Source organism: Panthera tigris, chromosome B4 (genome assembly GCF_018350195.1).
Source record: "Panthera tigris isolate Pti1 chromosome B4, P.tigris_Pti1_mat1.1, whole genome shotgun sequence".
NCBI classification, from domain to species: Eukaryota; Metazoa; Chordata; class Mammalia; order Carnivora; family Felidae; genus Panthera; species Panthera tigris.
This window is the reverse complement of record NC_056666.1, coordinates 24764202-24789260: the sequence shown is the minus strand read 5'-3', so window position 1 is coordinate 24789260 and position 25059 is coordinate 24764202. Positions and strand designations below refer to the sequence as shown.

Genomic DNA, 25059 nt, shown 5'->3' with positions numbered 1-25059 from the left:
AAAAGATTGTATCTACTAAATATAAAAAATAATTACTTCCCCCATTTTTAATAATCAAAGACATCATACATACATACACACATACACAAATACACACAGTCTGCTAAGCAGAACATATTTGGCTTAAAATGTTATTTAGATAACATGAAATCAAGTTAAAACACAATGGACATGTTAACAAGTGAAGCTTTACTCTAGGTAAAGGTCAGAATTCAAACAAGCATTTTGCACACTGGAAAAATCTAAGAGTCTAATAATTAATATTAGGAATATTTAGGATTCCAAAATAAAACAAGAAACATGAACTAAAGCTTATATTTTTTAAATCTCTTTTTCCTATGCTTGTAAATATCTTTTCTTCAAACATGGATACCAACAATGACATCTACCTTATTTATGTCAAATCCTTCAACTAAATGTGCCACCAAAAAAAATTAGGAATGAGAGCATTTCAAATATTTTAGTGTACTTCTTTCCACTGTTAAATTTGTATTGTAAAATTTACCTGATCTGGATGTCTGTATATCTTTCATTCCTACTGTTTTATCAGAAAAAGAATCTTCCACTTCAACGGTAGGCTGAATGGGTATTGAAACAATATGATTAAGACATAATGTACATGTCACACAGTCTGTAGTTAAAAATTCAGGATAAAAATATAGAAGTTTTACCTTCAAGTGAGGATATTTTTCAGGAGGATCTAAAAAGCAAAAGGGACAAATAGTCAATTATATGTAAATATGAAAGCCAACTATACATTCATGCAGTTAGTACTGAGCAGAATCCTCATGCTTCGCTTTGAAAATGATTACATTAGGTTTTGGTGTTTTATTTTGGGGGGACAGGAAGGTGGGTTAAGACAGTGACAAGACAGAAATATGAACACATTATACATACTGAAGAAAAAATAGGAATATAGGCTCCACAGAACATGCAGTTAGGATGTCAAAAGTTAAGATTATGTTTCAAATGACTAACTAAAATAGAAAAGTGCACATGTACCAATGTGAACATGCTGACTGATGTAAAGAAAAGCAATCTTGAATTAGAGGAACAATTCATGACCCTGAGAGGATAAATGTGGAAGCCGATAGCAGAATGCAACAGCATACCCTTAATGTGCAGTACAGCAAAATCATTTATACCATTATACTACAAGTATTTACCATGTTCTTCAATTTGTCCTGTAATTTAGTCAGTACACAGTTGTGATGACGGTTCAGTTGAATGCATAATTTCTTTCTCATCAGAGCAAGTGTACTGAATTGATCAGCTTGGATATATACTTGTAGAATAACAGTTAATAAAAGTATTCATTTTTGTTCATACCCATGTGGGTTACTGGTATGCCTACATTTCTTGTATCCTCTAGTTTAGCCATCTTAAAGTTTCTTGATCCACTCATGCAAGAAGGTATATAAAACACATCTAAGAAATAATGTATAATAAGCTTTTAATATGGAAATATGATTACCAAAAGGGAAAAATAAAATTAATTGCCACAAAATTTTTAGATACCAAAAATCTTTTCTGTTTCAAAATCAGCATCATATTTACTGAAAATAACCATTTTAGCATTTAGGGAATTAACCCTATCACTTCTTTTGTTTCCAAAATTAGTTTGATTTGGTAGATCATGTAAGCCTTTAAAAAAGTCTTTTACGAAATAGCTATCATTATCATGGGGTACCTAGGTGACTCAGTCGGTGGAGCATCCGACTTCAACTCAGGTTATGATCTCATAGTTTGTGGGTTCAAGCCCCGCACTGGGCTCTGTGCTGACAGCTCAGAGCCTGGAGCCTGCTTCAGATTCTGTGTCTCCCTCCCTCTCTCTGCCCCTCCCCTGCTTGCCCTCTGTCTCACGCTCAAATAAACATTAAAAAATTTTTAAAAATAGCTATCATATATTAGCTGTCTTAAAAAAATAACAGCCAATGCTTCCATATTCAAATTAATCTCATTTGAATAATGAATACCAATGCAACATGTATCTTTGATGTCTAAGAAATCTGAGGAGGATAAATGAGTGGCTAGGTTTTACCCCAATTCTAGAACTCCACTTGCTTTTAGTATTCTTTGGAGTAGCTGTGATCTAATCTTCTGATTTAGTGCACATGTACTCCAGCCATCTAACGTGAATTCTCTCGAGTTTCCTCCTCAACTCCAAAATTTCCTAGCTAACACACCATGCATTTCTCTCTCTTTCCCTTCTCTTTTCCTCCTTCTCAACAGTAATTTCTGGATCTATGGTCTTGAATGTTCCACTTTTATATTCTTGTTATAGATTATCTCTACCACATTTTTCCTCCTTGTTTAGCAGGAGTATCTTACATCTATACCCTCTATACCCACTATCAACTCCCCCAAAATGTTTATTCATTTTTGAAAGACAGAGAGAGACACAGCACAAGCAGGGGTGGGGCGGAGAGAGGGGGAGGAGACACAGAATCCGAAGCAGGCTCCAGGCTCCAAGCTGTCAGCACAGAGCCTGATGCGAGGCCCGAACTCACAAACCGCGAGATCACAACCTGAGCCCAGAGGCCGACGCTCAACCGACCAAGCCACTCAGGTGCCTCCAAAAAATTTTGTTTTTAATGTATATCTTTGACACAGATAGAGACAGAGTATGAGCAGGGGAGAGGCAGAGAGAGACAAACACACAGAATCTGAAGCAGGCTTCAGGCTCTGAGCTGTCAGCACAGAGCCTGACATGGGGCTTGAATCCACGAACTGAGATCATGACCTGAGCTGAAGTCGGACACTCAGCCAACTGAGCCACCCAGGCGCCCTAAAAGTCATAAACTTTCTAATGGAACTTTTTATCAGAGCTATAGCTTCCTTGATGTCTCCCTAACTGACCCTCCTTCCAATTCTCTTATTTTGCACTAAATGATAACTCTCTTATGAAGTACCTCCAATTTGATATGGCATTAAGGTATGTACATTTATCACTGACTATAAATGCGTAAGTTCATCCATGGTAGATAGGACATAACTCTGCATCATCAGCTGTCAGTCCTTAATGTCTTCCAACAAAGAGGATAACAGGAAGAGTGGGAAAATTCTGGTATGCTACTCTGACAAATTCTAGTACTGGAAGCTCACCTTACAGTATTCCTACATTTCAAATAGCCTGCTATTCCTTTTAAAGAACTAGTGTATTTTATTTACCACCTTCCAGTAGAAACACTATAAACACCTGCTTACTTTCCTTCATTTATTCCCTGTAGTCTCCACTGTTCTCATCATTCCCTCTTTGGCTCTTTTCTTATTTCCTGAGGTTCCTTAGGTCTTACAGTATCTTGAAAGGGAACTAGTCATTTAGCTCCTTTGGTGGCACTCTCAATTTAATCTGTTGCTGACACCACATAAGATACAACTTACCTCCTTTTCACATCTCTTTCTCTTTACTATGCATTTAATAGTTGATTTTCTTTAGATATTAGAATATATCAGTATTCCTGTTTTAAATCAACATTCTGTCCAATGACCTCTTAGTAAAATACAGTTCTTACCTTCTACTTGTCCATTTAATATACTTTGCCCTTTCTGATCCGCAGCTCCAGATAAATGAGGAACATATTTGTTTGGACTCTCAGACATACTCTGTTAAAATTAGCATCAATAATGAGTTGCGTAAAGATTTCCTAATCCTTTTCTAAGAAAATATCTGAATTTCCGATTTTAATAACAATCAGACTTACAAATAAGAAAAACATATTGAAAACCAAAACATTTAAATAGAAAACCTCATATATGCTCTCTTGATTAAGTGTACCTTTTAATCTTCATTTGGCTATTGACTCTGTAAACTGAACATGGAAGGCCAGAATACTTTCATAGACAGAAGACTGACTTATATGCACATTTCAAAAAGGAACTAACAAAACACCTTATTTTGCATTCCCGATCAAAATAAAAGGACATTTAAAATAAGTATTTAAATAAATTCTTCAGGGGCGCCTGGGTGGCTCAGTCGGTTAAGCATCTGACTTCAGCTCAGGTCATGATCTCACAATGCATGGGCTCGAGCCCCACGTCAGGCTCTGTGCTGACAGCTCGGAGCCTGGAGCCTGCTTTGGATTCTGTGTCTCCCTCTCTCTCTGCCCTTCCTCCACTCACGTGCTCTGTCTTTCAAAAATAAATAAACATTAAAAAAATTTTTTTAAACAAATTCTTAAAAGTATACTTGCTATATAAATTTAAACTGCTTCTAATAGAATGGCAGACATTTGTTTTAGTGTTAATTGATATCTAATATGATAAGAAACTTTGGAGTATATCATGTTGAGTATAAACAAAACACTGTTGCAGCTGCTGCTTCATTTAGGTAAACAAAGGCTTGAAATTTTTATTGATGAAAGAAGGGTTGGATCAAATGGCAAAGTAGTAAGAAAAACTTTTCTTAAAATTATGGTTAACTAATAGTAAAAAAATTTTAGATATGGGTATGAAACTCTTCAAAAAGTGTTGTTAAGCTTTTAAAAGGCAAGTATAAGAACATTTATTTATTAATCACCTAAAATGTGCCAAGCACTTATCTCAGTATGCACATTTTCTTTTCTACACACAACAATGATTATGATGATGGAGTGGGTCTTCCTACTTCTTGGTCACTCTAAGACATTAGAGTAAAATGATGATCCGTGGTTCTCTCTGTCCAGAATGTCCCTCGCCAAGATCTTCACATGACTGGTCCGTCTCATCTTTCACTTGGCAGCTTTTGCCACACTCAGATCTTTTCTGACTACCAAAATTCCTACTCCCACTCTCATCCTCATCCTCACTGCAAACTCCCCCAATATTCTCTAACCTAACATTCTCCATTTTCTTTCTAGGAAGCATTTATACTGACTTATAACGGATTGCTGTTTACTTACTTTTCTGCTCCGACCACTAAAACCTAACCCCTCAACTTGTACACTCAGTATCTAACTGCTTGGTACACAGTCAGTATATAAGGACAAATTTATTAAGGTCAAAACATTTGCAATAATCTCATTGAGAAGATCTCAAAAGTACCAAATCACTATACTGTTGACCCTTGAACAAACGAAGGGTTAAGGGCTCTGATGGCCATGCACTTGAAAATCCACAAATATCAAAAACGTAGCTACTAATCTACTGAATTTCCTACTTTAAAAGCAATTAGACGAGGCACCTGGGTGGCTCAGTCGGTTTGGTGTCCAACTTCGGTTTAGATCATGATCTCACGGTTCGTGAGTTCAAGCCTCGTGTCGGGCTCTGTGCTGACAGCTCAGAGCCTGGATCCTGCTTCCGATTCTATGTCTCCCTTTCTCTCTGCCCCTCCCCCACTCACAATGTGTCTCTCTCTGTCACTCAAAAATGAATAAACGTTAAAAACTTTTTAAAAATAAATAAAAGCAAAAGCAATTAGACTTAAAAATCAAAAAGTATATATTAAAAACCAGAATATTAAAGCAGAAACCCTCTAATCTACCTGTTAATCCTCATTCAGCCATTAACTCTGTAAATTGAGCATGGAAGGTCAGAGTTACTATAACGAAATGCTGACCTTACCAGTAATATAAACAGTCGATTAACACATGTTTTCTATGTTATATGTATTAAATACTGTATTCTTACACTATAAACTAAAGAAAAGGTTATTAAGAAAATCGTAAGGAAGCGGTGCTGGCTGGTGCTGTCGGTTAAGGGTCAGGCTCTTGACTTTGGCTCAGGTCATGATCTTACAGGTCGTGGGTTCAAGCCCAATGTAAGGCTCTGTGCTGGCAGTGTGGAGCCTGCTTAAGATTCTCTATCCCTCTTCCTCTACTCGCATGCTCTGTCCTCTCTGTTTCTCAAAATGAATAATAAAAAAAGAAAAAAAAATCGTAAGAAAGAGAAAATACATTTACAGGATGGTACTGTATTTATAGAAAAAAAATCTGTATGTAAGTGGACTCCCACACTTCAAACCCATCTTGTTCAAGGGTCAACTGTATACACATATGATGTCTCTACTAATAGATTACTGAAACTTAACACAGCCCAAATTAGAAAATCAAAAACCCATTCTAACTTTCCCATTCTCTTCTGGACACTACTGCCATTTTATTGGCCTTCAGACATCTTCACATAAAAAAAGTATTCTTGGAGAGCCTGGGTGGCTTTGTCAATTAGGCGCCCAACTTTGGCTCAGGTCATGATCTCACAGTTCATGAGTTCAAGTCTTGCACTGGGCTCCCTGTTCTCGGTGCAGAGCCTGCATCGGATCTTCTTTCCCCTCACCCCCCCTCTCAAAAATAAAGATTCAAAAAAAAAAAGTATCCTCAATATTTAGTAAGTCACTAAATACCACTGTGATCATTTTGTCTTCTATTTCTATAGCCCCCTTTACAGTTTTCAAAGCGTTACCACATCTGTTCATTACACAAAACCAAGAGACGAGTATTAGTACCATCTTTAGGAACGAGGTCATTGACATTGAAACAAGTTAAACAAGTTTTTCCAAGATCCCACAGCTAGGAAGTGATGGAACCAAGATGACAGCATGTCTTTTGACTTCAAATACAGTGCTTGCGGCATTATGCAGCAGCTGCCTGTGTCTAAGAGATCAGGCCCTTTTTACCTCTATCCTTAGTTATCACCTTAGAATAGGTCATCATTACTTTACTTATATTACTATACGTGTGCCACAATGTTATTTTAACTATCCAAAAAGGGTTTTATTATTAAAGCACCACTAAACCAAACTGTGGTTATCATAATCCCAATGCTCCTTGTAGATCTACTTGGCAATCAAATACAATATTTTCAAGTCCCAGGCATTATCTTTTGAAGGTTCAAGCTGTAAAACACCATAATCCAAACTCTTTCTGGATGTCATTAGGAGTTTGACACATCCATATACACCACAGAATCATACATTTGGCCATAGGTTGAGTATTTCTTTAGTAATTCTTTAGTTTAGATAACTTAACTTCAAAACCCAAACTAATTCCCTCTAAGCCTTAGTTTTCTGTACTAATACTAAGCAACTTTCATTAAGTTTGCAAGAGAACTGTATTATACTGTATTGTCATAATTAACACATAATTATTTTATCAATTATAGGTAAAAATATAAGGAAATGGTTTCTATGGGCAAATGCAGAGATGAGAGAATAAAGTCAAAGCATCTCTTTGATGTTTTAACATCACTCAATGCTTATATTTAAAAATAATAAGAAGACAGTACCTCAGGATCAGAAGGTGATTCTACATCTTCCTCTTCTCCTAATCCTAATGCTGACATCATATCTATAAAATACAGATGAATTAATGAAAACGTGTTACTATGAATTTTAAACACATAGTCTATCTCCATTCATGAATATTTCAATAAAATAAAAGCAATAGCAGAAAGGATGTTCAGGGAGTTGAAGATTCTCAGGAAGAAAAAGGTGGTAGTACTTGGGATACTTATAAAGCAACAGACACATAAAGATAGCAACAGAAAAATATCTTAACGAAAAATGAATAATATATTTGGACCTACATACTTTCAGATTTTTTTCATACTAGCATTTAATCATAGAAAAACAACTCACAGAGATTCACTAGCTTACCACTTCTGTAATTTTTATGCACTCCACCAGAAGTCAAACTGTCATTAACTGTTTGCTCTGGTGGCACATTTTCAATAATACCAATACCATCTTCCTTTGCTTCCATTGCTGACTTTGCTGTTCCTTCCTATAAAAACAACACAAAACAAAAACCCAGCTTCAGAAAAACATCACATTAATTCATTTGGTCACGCACTCACCCACTCAGAAAGACAAACACATACTATATCTGTCAAGTTATAGGCACTATCCGGGGAGGAGCTGGAAATATAAATAAAAGACAGAGTCTGTTCTATAGGCTAGTAGTGGTAGAGATGCATGAAAACAGGTAAGGACAGAAAAATATCCACTAGTTCTACAAGTGAAGTGAATAACGCACAGTGAACGCACAAAGGAGAAAACACTTACATTTGGGAAGCTCAGCAAACTCTGGGAAGATAAGGCTGTATCTTAAAAGACAGACAAGTACACAGGGAGGGTGTGAAGGGCATTCTAGAATGAGCAAAGGATCAAGTATGAAATAATATAGTAAGTGACAACACCTATGGAATATGGCAGAACTGGAACAGAGTTATTGGGAAGGGGATAGATAGATATTACTGGAACATCAGGACGAAACCAAAAAATAAAAAGATCAAGTGTTATGCTAGAACATGAGTTTCCTCCTTCAGGTAATGGGGATCCATTAAATAAGCAGAGGAATTACATCGTCACGAATATATTTTAGAAAAGTCACTCTCACAGCAATGTAGGATGAACATAAAGGAAGCAAAACCAGAAGAGTATTGCAAAATTATAGGTGAGAGAGTGAATTATAGGAATAACATGACGGAGCGCCTGGGTGGCGCAGTCGGTTAAGCGTCCGACTTCAGCCAGGTCACGATCTCGCGGTCCGTGAGTTCGAGCCCCGCGTCAGGCTCTGGGCTGATGGCTCGGAGCCTGGAGCCTGTTTCCGATTCTGTGTCTCCCTCTCTCTCTGCCCCTCCCCCGTTCATGCTCTGTCTCTCTCTGCCCCAAAAATAAATTTAAAAAAGTTGAAAAAAAAAAAAATTAAAAAAAAAAGAAAAATGGTAAGCAGGTACAAAATATCAAATGTGGTGAGTGACTGGATGCGGTCGTTTCAGGGAAGTTCGGAGTCCAGGACTTTTCCTGTTTCAGGGCTGCTATTTATTAGGCTAGGGAAAACAAATGACAGAGCAGATTACAAAGAGTCAGGAAAGAGGAAAGGGAAAGGGTCAGAAACAATGTCTTTAAACTAGGACATATTAAATTTGAAGTACCCAGGGGACTTCCAAAGAAAATTTTAGGGCCACTTGATTGCCTCAGTCAGTTAACACCTGACTCTTGATTTTAGCTCAGGTCATGATCTCACAGTTCATGGGTTCAAGCCCCCCATCTGGTTCTGCACTGACAGTGCAGGGCCTGCTTGGGATTATCTCTCTCTCCCTGTCTCTCTGCTACTCCCCACTTGTGCTCTCTCTCTCTCTCTCCAAATAATAAATGAATAAACTTAAAAAAAAAAAAAGACAAAATTCAGATCAATACATTTCGAGGAAGAAAAGCCCATAATATCTATAAAACATATTGAACTGATATAATAATGCAAACCTACACAGAACTCTGAAATTGTGAAAAGGAAAATAAAAGGAGGAGGGAGGAGTTAAGATGGCAGAGGAAGGGGATCAGAATTTCCCTTGTCCCTCAAACACAGCAGTATTGAGGTCAGAGCACTTGGAACACCAGGAATACAGGCTGCACAGTGACAGAAAAATCTCCACAGGTGCAAAGAGACAGCTTGGTGGGACAGAAGTGTGTGTATGCGAATTAGGAGAAATAAAATGGGCAACATAGGCATGGAGTGGGGGAAGCCCTTCGGTGGAAAAACGAACGGAAGAGAAAGAGAGGCTGTGGGAAGTGTGGGATTGTATTTGGATAAGAGAAAACCTCTCCGGACCACGGACCAAGGAGAGGTCCAGAGAGTCAATTTCTACTTTGCAAAACTGCCTTAGAAGCTAAAAATCAGAATTTTCAAGGTTGCCAGACTTTAGACCAGAACTGCCACCTCCCATGCCTGGTGGGGAGGGAGCCACCCCTAGGCTTGGTAGCAATCTCAGGGCTACACTGGTAGAGAACAGTCCCCTCCCTTGAGTGCAGTGGAAAGAGGGTATATTACCCCCCAACCAAGGGAAAAAGACCCTGCAGGCACAAGCCGGAGGCCCTTTGTCCCCTGGACAGACTGGCACTACCCCAGAACCAGGTCTGGGGGAGCAGGGATCCTCTAAGGTTTTGAATCCCAGCTGAGTGCTCAGGAAGCATAGGAGACTGTGGAGCAAGGCAAGCCGGCCCCCCCAGGCTATTCTGTGAGGACAGCCTAAACAGTGAGGTTTGAGGCACCTCGTGTGGGGAGTTGAGATTAGAGTGTCGCCATTTTTCTCCCCACCAACATGGTGGGGTTTCAGGGAACGGACACGAGCCCCAATGGAGGCAGACCCATTACACCAAACCCCGCCCCTCTGGGCCTTGTAACTGCTTCTCTAAGGTAGTGAGACTGACACTGACGGAACCAGACAGCCCTTCCTCCAGACCAGCACAGCCTCCAGTCCCGGGCACTAGTAGACAACTGTCCTGTGGTTGTGTATGTTAGTTTGGTTTTTTTTTACTTTAATTACTTTTTTTTCTTTTCTTTTTTCTTTTCTTTCTTTTTATTTAATATTTATTTCCTTATTTTGAGAGGAGAGTGAGTGAACAAGCAGGAGAGGTGCAGAGAAAGGGAGAGAGAGAGAATTCCAAGCAGGATCCATGCTGTCAGTGCAGAGCCTAACGCGAGGCTCGAACCCGCGAACAGTGAGATCATGACCTGAGCCAAAATCAAGAGTCGGACATATAACCACATGAGCCACCCAAGCACCCCTCTTTTCTTTCGGTTTCTTTCCTTCTCTTTTCCCTTTTCTTTCTCCTCTACTCTTTCCTCTCCTCCCTTTGGAATCAGCCTCATAGTCTCTGATTTGACTTTACGTCAAATCTTACTATACATATTTTTTCTTTTTTCCTCTGTTTTGGTTATTTGTTTGTTTAAAAGCGGGCATTTTACTCTATTCCTTTCACACCTTTTCTGTATCTCCTTCTTTATTTTCTTCTCTCTCTTTCTGGATTAAGCCCTATAGTTTCTTTGATTCTCTGCCTGGTCTTTTTTGCCACCCCTGTCATACCTCTCTTTGTTTGGGATAAGGTTTCTTCAACACCCCCTTCTCCTTTTTTCCAGGGTTACTTCAACAAACAAATCAAAACACACCTGGTGGAAGGTCCAAACCACTACTCCAAGTAGGGAGAAAAGCAGGCAAAGACACAACAAAAGAGTGCACACAACACGCTCCCAAAACACTTCCTCAAGTGCCAGGCCCTGGACAGTGCATGACCATTTTTTAATATAGTAGTACTTGCAGGTGTGGGACACATAACAAGTTATTAAAACACATAAAGGACAGGAAACTAGCCAAAATGACAAAACAGAAGAATTCTCCTCAAAAAAAATTCCAGGAAGAAAGGAGAGCCAGAGAATAGCTCAAATGAAATACAAACAATATATCTGATCAAGTATTTGGAATAACAGCCATAAGACTAATAGCTGGGCTTGAAAAAAAGCATAGAAGACAGCAGAGAATCTACTGCTTCAGAGATCAAGGACCTAAAGAATAGTCACGATGAATTAAGAAAGCTGTAAACAAGGGGCACCTGGGTGGCTCAGTCGGTTGAGCATCCGACTTTGGCTCAGGTCATGATCTCAGTGTTGGTGAGTTCAAGCCCCGCATCAGGCTCTGTGCTGACAGCTCAGAGCCTGGAGCCTGCTTCGGATTCTGTGTCTCCCTCTCTCTGCTCCTCCCCCGCTCATGTTCTGTCTCTCTCTCTCCTTCAAAAATAAATAAAAACATTTTAAAAAATTAACAAAATAAAAATTAAAAAAAGAAATGCTGTAAACAAGATACAAAATAAACTAGATGCAGTGACAGCAAGGATGGGAGAAGCAGAAGAGAGAATAGGTGAAATAGAAGATACAATTATGGACAAAGATGAAGCAGAGAAAGGAAAGAAAGGAAATTACTAGACCATGAGGCAGGTATTAGAGACCTAAGTGATTCAGTGAGATGAAATAATATCCACATCATAGGAGTCCCAGAAGAAGAAGAGTGAGAGAAAGGGGCAGAAGGTTTATTTGAACAAGTTATAGCTGAGAACTTCCCTCATCTGGGGAAGGAAACAGGCATCCAAGTCCTGGCGGCACAGAGAATTCCCTTCAAAATCAACAAAACTAGGTCAACACCATGACATGTCATAGCGAAAGTGGAAAAATGCAAAGATAAAGAGAATTCTGAAAGCAGCTAGGGACCAACAGATCTTAATCTACAAGGGAAGACACATAAGGGTAGCAGCAGACCTGTCCAGCGAAATTTGGCAGGGCAGAAGGGAGTGGTAGGAAACAGTCAATACGCTGAATGGGAACATATGCAGCTAAGAATCCTTTCCCCAGCAAGGCTGTCATTTAGAATAGAAAGAGAGAGAAAGGCTTTCCCAGACAGACAAAACCTAATGGGGCTCATGACCACTAAACCAGCCCTGCAGGAGATCCTAAGGGGGACTCTGTGAGTGGAAAGCAGCACAAAGGACCAGAGTCCTCACCACAAGCATGAAACCTACAGATAACACAATGACACTAAATCCGTATCTTCCATATCTTAAAATAATCACTCTAAATATAAATGGACTAAATGCCCCAATCAAAAGACACAGGGTACCAGAAAGGATAAAAAAAAAAACCAAGATCCATCTATATGCAGTCTATAAGAGACGGATTTTAGACCTGAGGACACCTGCAGATTGAAAGTGAAGCTTTGGGGGGCAGCTGGGTGGCACGGTCAGTTAAGCGTTTGACTTCGGCCCAGGTCATGATCTCACAGTTCATGAGTTGGAGCTCTGCATCAGGCTCTGTGCTGACAGCTTGGAGCCTGGAGCCTGCTTTGGATTCTGTGTCTCCCTCTCTCTCTCTCTGTCCCTCCCCAGCTCATGCTTGTACTCTGTCTCTGTCAAAAATAAATAAACTTAAAAAATTTTTTTTTTGTAAAAGAAAAGACAGTGAAGCTTTGGAGAACCACCTATCATGCTACTAGAAGTCAAAAGAAAGATGGAGTAGCCATACTTACATCAGACAAACTTGATTTTAAAGCAAAAACTGTATGAACAGATTCAGAAGGGCATTATATCTATTGTTGGAGATATTCGAATAAGTAAAAATCATCTTCTAGAAAGAATTTTGTATACTCTCGTGGCAACCTTTCCTGTCTTATGATTCTATCATGACAAAGAGTTCATATTAGACAAAAATTTATACATTTTGAGTTCATTCATTTGGTATGTGTGTATGTGTCTATTCTATGCAGATACTATTAAAAAAAGAGTGGCACCTGGGTGGCTCAGCTGGTTAAGCGTCCAACTTGATTTTGGCTCAGGTTATTCAAGCTCTGTGTCAGGCTCGACACTGGCAGCACAGAGCCTGCTTAGGATTCTCTGTCTGTCTGTCTGTCTCTCTCTCTCTGCCTCTCTCTCTCTCTCTCTCTCTCAAATAAACATTTGAAAATTTAAAATTAAAAAAGGTAAATCAGAATGCAGAAAACATGTTTTATATTTTTTTCTTTAAGAGTTTGCAGCTTAAGTGGCACCTGGGTAGCTCAGGCAGTTCAGCATCTTGATTTGGGCTCAGGTCGACATCTCGCAGTTTGTGAGTCTGAGTTATGTGTTGAGCTCTGTGCTGACAATGAAGAGGCTGTTTGGGATTCTGTCTCTCCCCTCTCTCCCTGCCCCTACCCTGCTTGCTGTCTCTCTCAAAATAAATAAATAAGCTAAAAAACAAATTCAGTGTTGCAGCTTCAAATTTAGTTTTTCATTTCATGGATAAAGAACCTTATTTACATAACCAGAAATTTTATTTAATGAAAAGAATAAACGTTTATTTCCTCTCTTTCTACTCAAAAAGACCTAAAATATACCAAGATTATACCACACAGTAAGTTAAGTTAGAAACCCCAAGAAAGGGGCGCCTGGGTGGCTCAGTCGGTTGGGCATCCGACTTCAGCTCAGGTCACGATCTCACGGTCCATGAGTCCGAGCCCCGCGTCGGGCCCTGGGCTGATGGCTCAGAGCCTGGAGCCTGCTTCGGATTCTGTGTCTCCCTCTCTCTCTGCCCCTCCCCCGTTCATGCTCTGTCTCTCTCTGTCTCAAAAATAAATAAACGTTAAAAAAAAATTAAAAAAAAAAAAAAAGAAAAAAAGAAAAAAAAAAAAAAAAGAAACCCCAAGAAAGACAATAGCCAAAAACTGAAAATTCGCAATAAATCTGGTATGGCCTAAAACAGGTTTCACTTTGCATTCCTTAGAAACACAGGTTTTGCTAAACTAAATATAGGATATCACCTTTATTAAACTTAAATGTAAGGGCAAAAATTTCTTCCAGTTCTTCACAAAAATCAGCTATAAGTCATTCAGAAGAGTCTAAGCATTTTTTTTTATTACCTGGCTTTTTTTTTTTTCTTAATTTGCACTTAAAATAATTTCTCCCATGCTTTATAATTTAAAGAGTATCTGCTCCCCCTTAATCCCACCATTGCTGGTGTGTTTTTATAATACTTTCTCTCAACTCTTCATACTTTAAATTCATCTCACCCCTCTGAAATGAATTCTTCCCCTTCATCTCCCTCCTCATCTTCATATGCATCTAGCTGTTCTTTCCAGCTGCCTTCTATTTCTTTGCTTCCATAAAGGCATACCTGAGAATTTTTTACTCCCACCAACCTTTATAAATCTCAATCCTGTACCTTCCTCTCTGTTGTCATTACACTGTTTTCTATTATGATCTTGAGGACTTCCATTTCTTCCTAAGATCCTTTTCATCATTACAAGGAGCAAGAGGATGGTATGGGGCGGGGGGGGGGGGGGGGGGGGGGGGGGGGGGGGGGGGGGGCGGAGAGGAATAAAACAAAACAACTCACCTTTGGAAGACCAAGGACAGCTAACGTCTTGAGAGAAGGTTTTAGAAGAGATTTAGCTGATGGAAAAATAGGAAGAGAATCGCCATAATCTCTGGTTGGTGGTTTGGAAAGAGTTTCACCCACATCTTCATTTTCAGAATCAGGATTATTGTCCTCAGATAATGTTCCACCTTCTGCTTTCACAGAGCCACGTTTTGCTCTCACTTAGTAGAAAACAAAAGAGGACATGAAAATATCTGTAACTTCAAATTAGTGAATAACACAAGAATGGTCAAGAATTAGTGAATAATACAAGTCTTCCAATAGCTTACTGTTTTTCATGAATTGCCCAGAAGAATGCAGTAGCTTTGCTACACTTGGTTTCGGGACATTCTAGAAAAGAATTAATAGCTTTAAGGATTACAAGAATCTAATTCGATTAAATGGTAATATTCACCATTACCAAATGAGCACCATTGCACAAGGAACACAGGCTTTGGAATCATTTAAATGTAGATTCAATCTCAGTTATGCCATTTACTATAACCAGTCGACATTTTCTCATGTGATAAGGATTACGAGAGATCTCATAGGTAGTCTCAAAACATTACTTTCCTTACCTCTAACTGATTATTATACAAATACTTTCAAAGTAACCTAAAACAAAAACTTATCCCTAGGTAATTAAAAGTATATTAAAAAACTAACACTAAGAAATTTAAATGTGTTATATTTTGAAATATTTGCATGATTTATATTTCCATGAATTATCTCTTGTAAAAGAAAATATAAAAATTTACTTTTTAGTAGTATCTTATGTAGGTAAGTTGGAATTGCAAACAGTTTAAGTTGCTTCTGTTTGTCAAAACCCTAAAGATAAAAATGACCGTTTAAATTTAGCTCCTTCTGGGGCACCTGGGTGGCTCAGTAAGTTAAGTGACCAACTTTTGATTTCAGCTCAGGTCATGATCTCAACGGTTAGAGGGCTTCAAGCCACATGTCAGGCTCTGTGCTGACAGCGCGGAACCTGCTTGGGATTCTCTCCCTCCCTCTCTTTCTGCACCTCCCTACTAGCACGTGCTCATTCTCTCTCTCTCTCTCTCCAAAAACATAAAAACAATACCCCAAAATTTAGTTCAGCTCCTCCCAATAAAGAGAAAAAAAGAATAATAAACCTTGTGGGGCAATGAGTCATGGATGAAAACCACACACAGACAATAGATGCCATAACCAAATATGTTGACAATGGAGACAGAAAGAGATGTACTAAAAGAACAGACACTAAAGAAATGTTTTCTGCAAAGAAATTTAGGGTAGGAGTAAACCATTAAAAGAAAGCATGGTGGGGGTGGGGGAGACACCTAGGTGGCTCAGTCAGTTAAGCATCCAGCTTCAGCTCAGGTCATGATCTCACGGTTTGTGTGTTTGAGCCCCACAATGAGCTCTGTGTTGACAGCTCCGAGCCTGGAGCCTGCTTTGGATTCTGTGTCTCCCTCTGTCTCTGCCCCTACCCTGCTTGCACTCTGTCTCTCTCTCTCTCTCTCTCTCCAAAATAAATAAACTTTAAGGAAATAAAAAATACATAAAAAAGCATGGGGGAGAAGAGGAAAAAAGGAAAAAAAAATAAAATACGAGCAATCAATCAAGAATGAGATTAAGACAAGGAAAAAAGGAAAAATGTGAACAAAATAAGGTAAGTGGAAAACACATATATTTTTCAACAGGTATATAAATACGATTACAAATATACTATGAACAATAGTCTCTTTTAAACTTTTTAAGTTATATATATATAATATATATGTAAAACAGAGGCTTTTATTCATAGTATATCCCTAATAATACTGACTTTTATCACTCTACAGTTATCTGGTTATAAATACTGTAATAAAGAATTTAATTTTTTCACTATAAAATAAATTGTTCAATTAGTGGTCATCTATCACTTCCTAAAAGCTATAAATTATTACTAGACAAACAAAAAAACAGAAAAAGAAAGGTGCCCAACACATCAATGTTCAATATGGAGAAAGAATTGGGAATGAGAATTCTAGGAAGAAATGTATACCTTCAAAGGATGTATCTAATGGGATAAAGATGGGGTTAAAAAAAAAAAAAGCTGAGGAATTTTTATCTAAAATTCTAAGCTCACAATTGGAAGATACTAAAAAATATACTGTAACCTTCTTTCTTATGTAACTCCTGATTTCCTCAATATAATTCATTTGAGTTTATAAATATTAAACACTAAAATGGAATATAAATTGAAGCCTTATTTATTAAATTCACATATTTAATTATTACATATTATGCATATTATGTTACTTTTCAAATTCCATTATACGGAATTCCATTTCCCTGCTCATTTATTCAACATTCAAAAATATTAAATTGCTTCTTCCAAGCAAGACTTTATTCTAGGAGCTCCAGGAGATACACAATTATGTTTCCTAACCTCCAGCAGCTTATAATGATTTAGGGGCCTCAAAATGAACATTTAAATAAATATCAAATGTCTGAAACTTTAAATTTTAGAATCTGACACAAGGACTAGGACTAGATATTTTTAAAAGCTGGAATATGAAAGATCTCTGAAATTAGAAATTTTACAACTTGGCTATGAAGAGCCTCTGCTCATAGAGCTACTATTTTAAGCAAAACATGTATTCTTCAGGTAGATGCAGAATTTTAACTTACTCTTCATGGAGTTATTTCAAAAATACAGGGAAACACCTTTGTAAGATAAATGTTGAGAAATAACTTAAACATCTAAATTTCTACATTTTCTAGTATTATTTTACTCTAAATGTAGAACAAAAGATAGAGACAAAGGAAAATCCTGTATCTCACCAAAAAAAAAGTGCCCAGAGGGAGGTGTGGGGGGTAGGAAACCCACAATAGATAATTGGATCCAATAAGATTTCATTTAGGCATGAGTATTATCAGTCAGGTTAGTATCACAGTAAGAATCCTTATCCTTAATCAAATGTCATATTTTCTCCATTATGGGAAAGCTTTTCCCAATATAATTTTACGGTCATTATATATTTTCCAGCCCATTCTTTTATCAGCCTCCACCTCTACTATTTACCAAAGTAAAACAAAACAAAACAAAACAAAAAATTCAACGTGTCATGTATCTGTAAAATGGTTTGTTCTTGCTAACTTTCCATTACAAACATAAAATGATGACAAAAAGGCTACTGTTAAATTTTAAGAGTAAATAATGCAGAAAACTAAATTCAGAGCAGGGAAGTGAGTTTCACAAGAGAGTACTTTACCTTGGTACCAAAATCTAAGTCTTCGCTATCTGATGTAGGCCATGAATCATCAATACCAGGTTTGTCGGAAAGCCTTTAGAACAAAAATATACAACAAAAACATGTTCATTTATTTTTAAAAACTGAAGTGAAAGGCCAGCTGTTTATTCAACCATGTTTCTTGATATAATTAAAATTTGGCATGTTTTTTCATTAAGTTTTATTTTAATTCCAGTAATATTAACATTCAGTGTTTTATTAGTTTAAGTTGTACAATATAGTGATTCACCAATTCCATACTCATCCCGTGCTCATCATGACAAGGGCACTCCTTCATCCCCATCACCTATTTCACCCCTCCCACCACTCACCTCCTCTCTGGTAACCATCTGTTTGTTCTCTGCAGTTAAGAGCCTATTTCTTGGTTTGTCTCTCCCTTTTTTTTCTCCCTTTGCTCATTTGTTGTTTTATAAATTCTACATGAGTAAAATCATATGGTATTTGTCTTTCTCTGATTTTGCTTAGCATACTACTCTCGGGCTCCATCCTGGTCATTGCAAATGGCAAGATTTCATTGTTTTGTGGTTGAGTAATATTCCATTGTGTGCGTGTGTATGTATGTATATCTATATATATATATCTATACATATCTATATATGTATATATAGATATACATATATATGTATATGTGGTAACATATAGATATATAAGATCTATATATATAGATACAAGATCTATATAAGATCTATATAAGATATAAGATCTATATAAGATCTATATATATAGATATATAAGATCTATAAGGTATAGATATATACCTTATATTTATATATTTATATATATATGGTATAATATATATTATATATATATCTTATATATATATACCTTATATATAACCTATATATATAGGTATACATATATAGATATACATGTATATATCTATACATACACCAACACACATGCACACACACACACACATACAACTTCTTTATTCACTAATCTGTCAATGGACACTTGCGCTGGCTATTGTAAATAATGCTGCAATAAATACAGGGGCACGAGTGTCCCACTGAATTCGTGTTTTTGTATTCTTTTGGTTAGTATCCAGTAGTGCAATTACTGGATCACAGGATAGTTCTGTTTTTAATTTTTGGTTGGAACCTCCATACTGTTTTCCACAGGGGTCGCAGCCATTTGCATTTCTACCAACTGTGCAAGAGGTTTCCTTTGTCTCCACATCCTCGCAAACACTTGCTTCTTGTGTTTTGGAGTTTAGCCACTGGGACAGGTGTGAGGTGGTAACTCCTTGTAGTTTTGAGGAGCATCTCTTCATGTGTCTGTTGACCATCTGTGTGTTGTCTTTGGAAAAATGTCTCTTTATGTCTTCTGCTCATTTGTAAACTGGGCTTTTTTTGGGGAGAAGAATGTTGAGTTGCATGAATTCTTCATACATTTTGATTACTAACCCATTACTGGATAGGTCATTTGCAAATAGGTCATTACTGGATAGGTCACTAACCCATTACTGGATAGGTCCCATTCCATAGGGTACCTTTTAGTTTTGACTGTTTCCTTCACTGTGCAAAAGTTTTTTTCTTTAGATGTAGTCCCCATAGTTTATTGTTACTTTACTTCCCTTGGCTCAGGAGACATAACTAGAAAAATGTTGCTACAGCCAAAGTCAGAGAAATGACGGCCTGTGCTCTCTTCAAGGATTTTTATGGTTTCAGGTCTCATATTAAGTCTTTAATTCATTTTGAGTTTATTTTTGTGTATGGTAAAGAAATTGGTCCAGTTTCATTCTTTGGCATGAGGCTTGTCCAGTTCTACCAACACTATTTATTGAAGAGACTGCTTTTTCCCCCACTGGATAGTCTTTCCTGTTTGTTGAAGATTAACTCCCCATACAGTTGTGGATTTATTTCTGGGTTTTTGGTTCTATTCCACTGAGCTATGTGACTATTTTTATGCCAGTACCAACCATACTGTTTTGATTACTACAGCTTTGGAATAAAACTTGAAATCTGAGATTGTGATACCTCCAGTTTTTCTTTTTCAATATTGCTTTGGCCACTCAAGGTGTTTTGTGGTTCTATACAACATTTAGGATTGTTTGTCTACTTCTGTGAAAAATGATAGGGATTGCATTAAATCTTTAGATTGCTTTGGGTAGTGTAGACAGTTTAAAAATATGTATTCTTCCAATCTATGAGCATCAGATGTCTTTCTATTTCTTTCCATCATCTTCTATTTCTTTCATCAGTGTTTTATAGTTTCCAGGTTGTTCAAACAGGTTGTTCAAAATTTGGACCCTGTTTTAAAAAAGCTTTCACTCATCTATTTTGCCTCCACCTGTTCTAACCTATGAAATATCCAGGAAAGGCCCAGTCTGAGTTTCTATAACCAAGTGTGACAGGGAGGGAATTCTCTGAAATGGTTGAAAATTATATGTATAAAAGTTACCACAATGACTTATCACCTTACACATGTCAGAATGGGTAAAATTCAAAGTGCAAAAAACAAGTGTTGGTAAGGGTGTGGAGAAAAAAGAACCTTTGTGCGCTGGTGATGGGATGTATATTGGGACAGCCACTGTGAAAACCAGTATGGAGGTTCCTCAAGATTAAAAATAGAAATACCATATGATCCAGTAATTCCACTACTGGGTATTTATTTACCCAAGGAAAATGAAAATACTTATTTGAAAACATATATGCACCCCTATCTTTATTGCAGCATTATTTACAATAGACAAGATATGGAAGCAACCCAAGTGTCCACCAATACATGAACAGACCACACACACACACGCACATACATACACACACACACACACACACACACACACACACACACACACAAATGGAATATTACGCAGCTATAAAACAGAATGAGATCTTGCCATCTGCAACATCATGGATATACCTAGATGGAAATCCTATATGATTTCACTTATATGTAGGATCTAAAAAAGGGAACAAGTGAACAGAGAAAAAGCAGAAACAGACCCATAAATACAGAAAATTGACTTGCCAAAGGGAGGGGAGGTTGGGAGATGGACAAAATGGGTGAAGGGGAGAGGGAAGTTCAGGTTTCCAGTTATAGAAAGAGTAAATCACAAGCATCAAAGGTACAGCATAGGGAATATAGTCAGTGGTATTGTAATAGCATTATACATTAACAGATGGGAGCTACACTTATGGCAAGCATAGTGTAACATACAGAGTTGTTGAATCACATATTACATTGTGTGTCAAGTAGACCTCAGTTTAAGTAAATATACCAAAGTTAAAGAACAAGTTTCTATGTTATTAGTGGAAGTACTAACCAGAGATTAAAAGATTAAAAATTATCAAGTCCAACTTTTTTCCTACACTGGTCTTGCTTTATTTAAGACCATATAACTAGCAAGACCTTAGAAACCTTCAGGGGCATTCAGATACCCAAGGAGAGAGACTGCTATAAAAATAGTCCTGGTAGTTGTGCCTCTATTTCTCTATACACTGCCTGAATATTTTCTTCCCTATGAGCTCCCACTCCTACATCACTCTTCAGCACGGTTCAGTGGCATTCTCCAACCTTTAAATCTTTAGCCTGTGAAGGCACAGACTCCTAAAACAAGGATGGGCTCAAATGACCGAGGGTAGGAGCCATGTCCTGCTCCTGGAGAACAAGCTAATTGGGAGTCTCAGTCATCCACAGTCACCTCAACATGGGCATGTTATCACCTACCCAGATGAAGCTCCCTTACTGATTTGACAAGTCAGTCCTACCCCTGCCCAGCCCTACAGGTACATGGGAAGGGCATCACAGACTTAGGAAAAGAGGCGGAGTGAGGAGACAGCTTGCCTTGGGCCATACATCTCTATAGTTCAGAATCTCCACCCACCCCCACCCCCAATTCCTTGAAAGGATCTAAGCCATCCTCCCTAAGTTGGGGTGGAGGTAGATGATATCATATTTCTATTTGCTGTAAACAGACTCTTCCCAGCAGCTCAAATGATTTTTAATCTCTCATCAGAAAATCTGAGGTATGCTCGCACCTTCAATGAAACCAACACACACAAAAGCAGAAACCTGTTCAGGACCCTCTTGAACTCTCTATTTGAATATGCCTTTCTAAACAACTCCCACAATCCTGGGTCCTTAATTCCTGTCATTCACCTTTATCTAACTTGGCATAAACCCCAATATTCTGACATCTTATCTAAAACTCTTATTCCTATCCAACTCAGTGTTGTTCTTCTTGAAACCTGGTCTCCTCTGCTAATTCAATTCTTACCCTCCTTCATTGTATTCATTAGGCCCACTCCCCAGCTTTCTATTATTAAAACATTTGCCTGTAAAATGAAAAAAAAGAAAAAGAAAGAAAGAAACCTGAATTTAAACGTCATTTCTGTCACTTATCATATCCAAATAGGTCACTTCAATCTCTTTTGAGTTTCAAATTCTCCATGTAAACAACCATTTGGCAAGGAGGTTAAACATGGGTTGAAATACCAGAGGGTATTTTTATGAATTAATCTCTGAGGTTTCCTAAATCTTGAGATTCTATGTGCTTTTGATTTGGCCTCTGGAAAAATGGAGAGTCCTTAGTTGGCAGAAGTGGAAAAAATAATGGAAAAAAAAGAAATACCAAGAAAAGCAGAGAAGAACGTAGAAAAGCAAAAACATAGTACAGAAAAGTCATGGGGGAAAAGTCTACAAAAAAAGAAAAAGCTTCCTAGAACTAGTCAAGGGTACTAGCCCAAAGGGAAAACCAGACTGGGAAGTTAGAAAACAGAGATCAGATAGAAATATCCTCGATGCAGTGGAAGATGGCAGCGTAGGAGGAGGCTGGGCTCACCGCGTCCTGGAAATCACTTAGATTCCACCCACACCTGCCTAAATAACCCAGAAAACCACCAGAAGACTAGCAGAACGGAGTCTCTGGAGCCAAGCGCAGACGAGAGGCCCACGGAAGAGGGTAGGAACGGGCGGAGAGGCGCTGCGCTGCACAGACTGGCAGGAGGGAGCCGGGGCAGAGGGGCAGCCTGCTGGCCAAGCAGAGCCCCCGAGTCTGGCTTGCAAAAGTGGAGGGGCCGGACGGAGTGTGTTCCGACAGCAAGCGCAACTTAGCATCTGGGAGGTCATAAGTTAACAGCTCTGCTCGGAAAGCGGGAAGCCTGGAGGACAAAGGGAGGGAGAGTTGCTGAGCCCCCGGACTACAGAGCTCAGTTTGTTGGGGAACAAAGGCGCTCACCAGCGCCATCTCCCTCGCCCATCCCCCAGCCAAAATCCCAAAGGGAACCAGTTCCTGCCAGGGAACTTGCTTGCTCCCCGAAAACACCCAACGCTGTGCTTCTGCAGAGCCACCCCTCCAGCGGGTCTGACTCCCTCCAGCTGCCACAGGGCCCCTCCTGAAGTGGATCACCTAAGGAGAAGCAAGCTAAGCCTGCCCCTCCTGACCCCGTGCACCATGCCTACCCATCCCAGCTAATACGCCAGATCCCCAGCACCACAAGCCTGGCAGTGTGCAAGTAGCCCAGACGGGCCACGCCACCCCACAGTGAATCCCGCCCCTAGGAGAGGGGAAGAGAAGGCACACACCAGTCTGACTGTGGCCCCAGCGGTGGGCTGGGGGCAGACATCAGGTCGGACTGTGGCCCCGCCCACCAACTCCAGTTATACACCACAGCACAGGGGAAGTGCCCTGCAGGTCCTCACCACTCCAGGGACTATCCAAAATGACCAAACGGAAGAATTCCCCTCAAAAGAATCTCCAGGAAATAACAACAGCCAATGAACTGATCAAAAAGGATTTAAATAATATAACAGAAAGTGAATTTAGAATAATAGTCATAAAATTAATCGCTGGGCTTGAAAACAGTATAGAGGACACCAGAGAATCTCTTGCCACAGAGATCAAGGGACTCAGGAACAGCCAGGAGGAGCTGAAAAATGCTTTAAACGAAATGCAAAATAAAATGGAAACGATGACGGCTCGGATTGAAGAGGCAGAGGAGAGAATAGGTGAACTAGAAGATAAAGTTATGGAAAAAGAGGAAGCTGAGAAAAAGAGAGATAAAAAAATCCAGGAGTATGAGGGGAAAATTAGAGAACTAAGTGATGCACTACAGAGAAATAATCTATGCATAATTGGTATTCCAGAGGAGGAAGAGAGAGGGAAAGGTGCTGAAGGTGTACTTGAAGAAATAATAGCTGAGAACTTCCCTGATCTGGGGAAGGAAAAAGGCATTGAAATCCAAGAGGCACAGAGAACTCCCTTCAGAGGTAACTTGAATCGATCTTCTGCATGACATATCATAGTGAAACTGGCAAAATACAAGGATAAAGAGAAAATTCTGAAAGCAGCTAGAGATAAACGTGCTCTAACATATAAAGGGAGACCTATAAGACTCGTGACAGATCTCTCTACTGAAACTTGGCAGGCCAGAAAGGAATGGCAGGAGATCTTCAATGTGATCAACAGAAAAAAGATGCAGCTGAGAATCCTTTATCCAGCAAGTCTGTCATTTAGAATAGAAGGAGAGATAAAGGTCTTCCCAAACAAACAGAAACTGAAGGAATTCATCACCACTAAACCAGCCCTACAACAGATCTTAAGGGGGATCCTGTGAGACAAAGTACCAGAGACATCGCTATAAGCATGAAACCTACGGACATCACAATGACTCTAAACCCATATCTTTCTATAATAACACTGAGTGTATATGGACTAAATGTGCCAACCAAAAGACATAGGGTATCAGAATGGATAAAAAAACAAGACCCATCTATTTGCTGTCTACAAGAGACTCATTTTAGACCTGAGGACACCTTCAGATTGAGAGTGAGGGGATGGAGAACTATTTATCATGCTACTGGAAGTCAAAAGAAAGCTGGAGTAGCCATACTTATATCAGACAAACTAGACTTTAAAGGCTGTAACAAGAGATGAAGAAGGGCATTATATAATAATTACAGGATCTATCCACCAGGAAGAGCTAACAATTATAAATGTCTATGCGCTGAATACGGGAGCCCCCAAATATATAAAACAATTACTCATAAACATAAGCAACCTTATTGATAAGAATGTGGTAATTGCAGGGGACTTTTAACACTCCACTTACAGAAATGGATAGATCATCTAGACACACGGTCAAGAAAGAAACAAGGGCCCTGAATGACACATTGGATCAGATGGACTTGACAGATATATTTAGAACTCT

General features: G+C 38.7%; 1 protein-coding gene across 14 annotated transcripts in view; it reads right to left on the bottom strand.

Moving 5' to 3' along the window:
- LOC102960429 (ankyrin repeat domain-containing protein 26) overlaps positions 1-25059 on the bottom strand; it is a 136212-nt gene that overhangs the window by 82264 nt on the left and 28889 nt on the right. For 13 of the 14 annotated variants that reach the window (XR_006219702.1, XR_006219701.1, XR_006219703.1 and 10 more), the window contains 9 exons: positions 17867-17939; positions 14918-14978; positions 14607-14809; positions 7571-7697; positions 7201-7262; positions 3516-3606; positions 1330-1428; positions 672-700; positions 506-578 (listed from right to left, as the gene is read on the bottom strand). Coding sequence is in view for 10 of the 14 variants with exons in the window: in XM_042991280.1 (XP_042847214.1) it covers positions 506-578; positions 672-700; positions 1330-1428; positions 3516-3606; positions 7201-7262; positions 7571-7697; positions 14607-14809; positions 14918-14978; positions 17867-17939 (818 nt within the window). In the remaining 4 variants the exon portion in view is untranslated. The remainder of the gene's footprint in view (positions 1-505; positions 579-671; positions 701-1329; positions 1429-3515; positions 3607-7200; positions 7263-7570; positions 7698-14606; positions 14810-14917; positions 14979-17866; positions 17940-25059) is intronic. The other variant, XM_042991284.1, reaches the window with a different exon arrangement.